The 6,030-nt window shown below is 55.7% G+C and overlaps 2 protein-coding genes across 2 annotated transcripts; both read right to left on the bottom strand.

The window, feature by feature from the left end:
- Nucleotides 1-1,401: 1,401 nt before the first annotated feature.
- On the bottom strand, nt 1,402-2,919 carry C8A04DRAFT_31748 (oxidoreductase; the record flags this gene model as incomplete). The annotated part of the gene is made up of 1 exon (XM_062781865.1): nt 1,402-2,919. One exon carries the CDS (start codon nt 2,917-2,919, stop codon nt 1,402-1,404), a length of 1,518 nt encoding a protein of 505 aa, XP_062634143.1.
- A 331-nt stretch (nt 2,920-3,250) lies between these two features.
- C8A04DRAFT_14674 (putative C6 transcription factor) lies at nt 3,251-5,461 on the bottom strand (the record flags this gene model as incomplete). The annotated part of the gene is made up of 3 exons (XM_062778188.1): nt 3,251-3,876; nt 3,919-4,098; nt 4,159-5,461. 3 exons carry the CDS (start codon nt 5,459-5,461, stop codon nt 3,251-3,253), a joined length of 2,109 nt encoding a protein of 702 aa, XP_062634142.1.
- Nucleotides 5,462-6,030: the final 569 nt, after the last annotated feature.

Here is a 6,030-nt window from a genome sequence, read left to right as displayed (position 1 = left end):
ATAATCGTTGTGCTTACGTAACTGCCACGGACCCGTGGATCTAGTGGGCGCCGTTACGGGTCTGTTGATGACATAAGTACAAGTAGATAATACGTCCCGTAGCGCTTTCCTCAAGCAAACACTGTTGTTAATTCTTTCCAAACTTCCCATCTTCATCAAAACGCGTCTTTTACACCCTCCCACAGCAAACCAGATCCTTAATTCCCTTCAAACTTCTCATCCTCATCAAACCGCCCTGTTCACCATGGCAGCTGCATCGTCCCATCAAATGTCTCTCGCCCCAGCCCCGTTAGATCAACCACAAAATGAGCCCTCACCAATGTCATCTGCGTGTTGATCATGCTCGCGACGGAGGATCCAATGCGACAGAACCGCCCCGAGTTGTGCGCCCTGCACCAAACGCAAAAGCTACTGCTTTTACGTGGAAGCCCCTCGACGGCAGCAATGGAACCCAAAGCCTAAGCCCAAGTGGCTTCCTCGGTATGATGAAAAGATGCCCACGTAACACGGCAGTGCTATGGATCCCAAGCTAATTAACCTCACCACCTACCAGCCAAGCACCAGACACCCCGCCCCCGCAGCCGGGTTCCCTTCCCCGCGATGGGCCAGAGGGATCCGAAGTACGCCGCGATGAGCAATCCCAAACCCAAACGGCGTACGTAAACAGTACGCTGTGCCAAAAGCTGGAAGGACAGCATCTCGAAAGCGAGCAAGACGGCCAGCCGGCGCAGGGTGAAGGGCTCGAAAGCGAGTGGGTACACGTCGATGGGGACTTTGATGGCGCGGGGGTTTGGTCGGGTGGGTATGTGGAATCCGAGGAAATGAAGGGGCTGTAGGGCGTTGAACTAATCAATGATGCAAGCAGACGAGGAGGCTACTTGCATTGGCTCAGGCTTCTCTTTGGGTTGAAGGTCGGGTCTTGACGAGGTCGTGGACGGGGGACCTAAAGTAGGGAAAGGCGAACTTTAGAAGTCATTAGGCTAAGAATCTCAGCGAAAGATATATATTCTAGGTTACCAATGACCTGATTTTTTCTTCACCAAGACGCCCCGTAGTTCACCGAGGACTGGGTGGGAGTGGCCATTATGGAATGCTTCCCGTAGCGGTACACCAGCGGCAAGAAGGGAGACATCACAGCGTCGGCGTAACCGTCATGCGCAAGAAAAGTATCATGCCGCTTCAAGACAAGAGATTGCAACTAACCACCAACCAACCAACCACTTCCACTTCCACAGTAACTAGTCTGAGAAGGGTGGGTGTTTATGTACGGGTGTGTTATTTACACTTTGGTAAAATTACATATCGTGACGCCTCAGGAGAAGTGATTATAACCAACTAACCAACCAACCAACCAACCACCTCCACTTCAACCCCCTATTCCCATCCTACGCTCATCCACCGTTACTCTACAGGCCCATCCCACTGATACTCCCTAGCCCCCTCTTCCCCCCTCCTCCCAAAAGCCCCCCTCGCAATCCACCCCTGCACCCACCCAACAACACCCACCCAACAAACCCAGCCCATAACCCAATTCCTCACCCTCAACCCCCATCCCGTCCTCGGCGCCATCATCCCCCGCAACCCGAAGGGTATCTGCCTCAGTTCCTTCACCAACGGCTTCATTACCTCATCATACCGCTTTAACGCAGCACTTAAATCGTGATTCTCACTTCCATTATTTCTATCACTCTTAGAGAGGTGGGAGAAGACCTCACCAGCAAGGAAATACGCCCCCGCCAACGCAAGCGAGGTACCCGCGCCCGTGGGGCCGGGGGCGTAGCCTGCATCACCGAGGAGGGCGATGCGGTAGTTATGAAACAAAGTAGGGAGGTGGATTTGGGAGATTTCGGTTGTGTAGAAGTCGCGGATTTGGGGTTGTTCTTGTCCTTGTCCATGCTCAGAGGAGTGCTCGTGTTCGGAAGAAGAGGAACTTTCATGTCCATGACCGGGAGAAGAGGAGTTGAGGAGGGCAGAGGCGATGGTGTTGGTGTACCAGCCCTTGTTGGCGATGGAGTGGGCGATGAAGGCGCGGAGTGGGGCGGTGTTGTCTTCGGGTTGGGTGGTTAGGGTGAGGTTTTTGTCGTCTTGTGGGTGGTTGGTTTCGGTTTTGGGGGTTGTTTTGGTTGTGGTTGTAGCTGTGGCCGTTGCTGAGCGGAAGGCAGCTAGGGAACCGGGATCATTGGGATTGCCAGCATCAGAACCGGTGTTGCGGATGATGGTGACTTGGCTGCATCCCGGCTGGGACGGGTGTTGTCCGGCTGCGATGAACAGACCGCCAGGCGCGTTGTAAGCGTGGCCCATCTCGGATTCTTTGATCAGGTCTTTGGTCAACGTAAAATAGGCGGCCCAGAGCCCTGTGGGACGAGCATGTTCCCGGACAGAACAGGACAACGCTAGTGCTCGTGTGCGTGAGGTTGCGCCGTCCGCGGCCACGACGAGGTCGAATTCCGTCGGGGGGAGGGTGTTGTTGGCGAAGGTTACTGTCACGGGGCCATCTGGCCCACTGTGGTAGTCGAACGCAGCTACCTGTTCACCAAAGACATACTGAACATTCTCGTGCGTCCTAGTCATGTCGTACAGAATCCTCGACAAATCACCCCGCAGGATCTCATACTCGGACACAAGCGATTGTTGGTCCGGGTCGCCCGTCGCACGGAAAGTGGCAAAGGGCCGGTCGTGGGTGTCGACAAAGCTGATGCCGGATAGAGACAACCTTTTGGCTCGCACGGCTTCTTCGAGGCCGGGCATCTTGCACATGACAGTCACGCCGATGGTGCGGATGTCCACGTTCTGGCCGTTGGTGCGGAGTTGCGGGAAGCGTTCGATGATGGTCACTCTTGCGCCGCCTTTGGCGAACCAGTAGGCCGCAGCCGGGCCGGCGATCGAGGCGCCCACGATGAGGACCCTGAGCTGGGCCATGAGGACTCAGGGTTAGGGCCAGGATGGGATGACGAGATGGTTGTGATTCGTTGTGGTGATGAGTTGTTGTGGCAGAGAGATATTTCCCGGCTGTCGAGAAACTGTCGAGAACTGTCGGGAAAACTAGATTTTATACCCTAGCCTAGGCATGTTAGTTTGGGTCCGAGCTAGCAATTAAAAGTTGAGCTCACCAGGTTCGGGTCCGCAGGTGGTGATTCCTGTCGGGCGTGCTCGGCCGAACGAAACCCGAGATTCTGACCAATGAGAGGCCGGAGTCGAGTATAAGTCACCCCCTGTCCACTGTCCCACAGACAATTAACTCAACACCCTGCTACCGTTCCATGTCCATATCATGATCCTGAATCAGCTGGGTCCAAAAGTCCCAGTCCGTTTCTTCCGGTTCCAAGTTTTCTTCCGGCTCAAAACTCGGCAGGCTCGGGTCGTTCCCGGTACCTGACCCATGGCCAAAATCAGAACCGGGAACCGGTTGCCCGTCTTGTCCACTCACGATCTCCTCACGCTGCTTCTGCTCATTCTCATCAACCCGTCCAGAAGACCCAAGAGACCGCAACGCCCTCAGCGCACCCACAAACCCCGGCTCCTCCTCCAGCCCGCCCGCATCCCACGCCTTCACCGTCAACCGCCGTAGCGCCCGATACAACGCCCGCTTCGACCCAACCAGCTCCTCATGATGTCGATACATAGCCTCCACCCCGTCCCATGCTTCCCTAACCTCCTCCGCACGAACCAACCCCCTCCTCTTGAGCAACGTCGTCAAAACAAAAATAAACGCATCCCACGTACCCCAGACAAAAAACGAGCCGGTATGCCACCAATACTTTTGTAGGCCCGGGTGTGAACACAGCGTATCGTCGCTTTTCAGGATCTTCATTGCCAGGCTAAACGCCTCTTTCACAGCACCGGGGTCTGCATCCGTATCTGCACCCGGGTTCGCATCTGAGTTTGCATCCAGGTTCGTGTTAATTGGTGCAGTAGCACGGGGCAGCACAATCCTCAACCTCAGCGTCGCAATCCCCGCGCGCACCATACACGCCGTAAGAAAGTGCAGCGGGTTCACCACGTCACAGTACCGCAGGAACTTCTCTTCCACTTCTGCCTCGGCTCGGTCAGCCATCTCGCTGGCGGCTGCCGCGTCTCGGAACTGTCCCATCATCGGGCCTGTCCTTGTACCCTTCTCCGCCGCTGTCGCCGTCGTCGTCCCGTTCTGGGGGGTAGTACCATGACCATGAGCATCAGACTGCAAAAAATACCCCCCCACACAAACCCTCGCCAAACAAAACACCATCTCCGTCACCCCCTTCCTCTCCACCGGAACCTCCCCGTCCTTCATCCCCGGCCAGATATCTATGTCGTTCACATTCCTCGGCGGCCTCGTATCCCATCCCCCCGGCCAAACCGGCGCCCCCATCCCCGCAAACTGACTCGCCCTCGCATCCAGCGGCATCAGCGTGTAAAACAATCTCCGCCTCATCTCCGTTTCAAACGGTGGCAGACCCAGAGCTGCACCGTCCCGGTGGATTCCCAATCGCTGCGCGAGACGGACCGCGGTGCCGGTGAGGAGCCAGTAGGTTGTAGGGTGGAAACGCGTGCGGGAGGGGATGAGAAAGAGGATGAGGGCTTGGAGGAGGGGGAGGGAAGGGGCTTGGAGGAGGGTGGTCCAGGTGTTGGAGAGGGCCTGGAGGGTGAGGGAGTGGTATTTGGTGAGGAGGGTGGGACGGGGTTGGTGGAGGTGGAGGAGGCAGGAGGAGGGGGGAAGGGAGAAGATGGCGAAATGGTAGATGGCGAAGAGGAGGGGTCCGTTATCGGGGCTTCGGGAGATGGTGGTTGGGTTCTGGGTGGTGTTTTCGATGAGGCTGAGGATGCTCGGAGTGTGGAGGATCTTGACGAGGGGGTCGACGTTGGAGGTGTAGGTTGTCCAGAGGAAGAAGGCTTCGTCGGGCGGGGGGTAGTGCTGCGTGAGGGGAACTGGTGGGGGTGGAGCTAGTCCTAGGAATGCTTCCGTCCATGGGTCGGAGGGGAATGTATGAGGTTGGGTTGACGGTGATGCCGGGGTTTGGTCGTTGACATTGACATCGTCGTCGTCGTCGTCGTCGGATTGGCTTTGGAGATGGTGTTCTTCAAGCTTTTGCCACAGACTGCTGTTTACGTACGTCGTTTGGGATTTGTCATTGCCGTGTGCCCTGAGCTTGCCGGCTTTTGCTCCCTCTGGTGCATCCCAGAGGAGGGAAACCGGCTGCTCAGTGCCACTACCTGGTGTTTCACTTTCCCGGACGGCTGTCGAAACCATAGAACTAGAGGACGCTTCCCGTTCGGAATCCGGAAGAAGGCCGTGTTGAATGAGGATATTTTCATACCGAGCGAGTCGCTCGAGTATATCCTCGTCCAGTTTTCGTTTCCCCGTCCGTGGACGCGGTGCTTGGTAAAGGCAGTCGAGTTGGCTTTTGCGGCAAGCTGAACAAGTCGGTGTGGTTTTGTCGCATCTGACCTTCCGCCGGGCGCATGTTTGGCAAGTATACGGCATTGATGGGGAAAGTTCAGGCTGTCGCCGATCTGGCGGGGCCGGGGCCAGAGACCGAGGGTGCAGCGATGATGGAGCTGCCATGGGGACCACGATGCACCCGATGAAGTTGAGAAGTTTAGAAATAATTGGTGGAATAGCACCGCTTTGGGTAAGCCGTCAGACTGGTCATGTAATTACAGACGTGTAATTAACAGAGCATCATCCCACTGCCCGGATTTGCTGTATCTTACCTTCGGAAGTGGTAACCGTTGTCCTGTACTTAACGCAAGACCCAGATGGTTACTCTGTGTAAAACTCGAGAGATATTTCACTTCTTATGTCTGTAAAACTCTGTACACCGAGTACCTTTCAATGATAGTCGTGATCAGTATTCTTCCGTGCCCCAAACAAATATAATACAACCCAACTCGTACCCATTTTCTGGGTATCGCTGGACCCAACCCATATGAACCCAAACCCACATGGGTACCCAAATGGTCCTGGCTTGCATTTGGGTCTTGCACACGCGGGTGCCACGGGTAATCACGATGTGTAATTTCCACCAAACTGTAACATCCCTAAAATACACA

The sequence above is a fragment of the Dichotomopilus funicola genome, assembly GCF_033296635.1.
Source record: "Dichotomopilus funicola strain CBS 141.50 unplaced genomic scaffold C8A04scaffold_71, whole genome shotgun sequence".
NCBI classification, from domain to species: Eukaryota; Fungi; Ascomycota; class Sordariomycetes; order Sordariales; family Chaetomiaceae; genus Dichotomopilus; species Dichotomopilus funicola.
The sequence above is the reverse complement of the archived record's forward strand: the minus strand, read 5'-3'. Positions and strand labels throughout refer to the sequence as shown.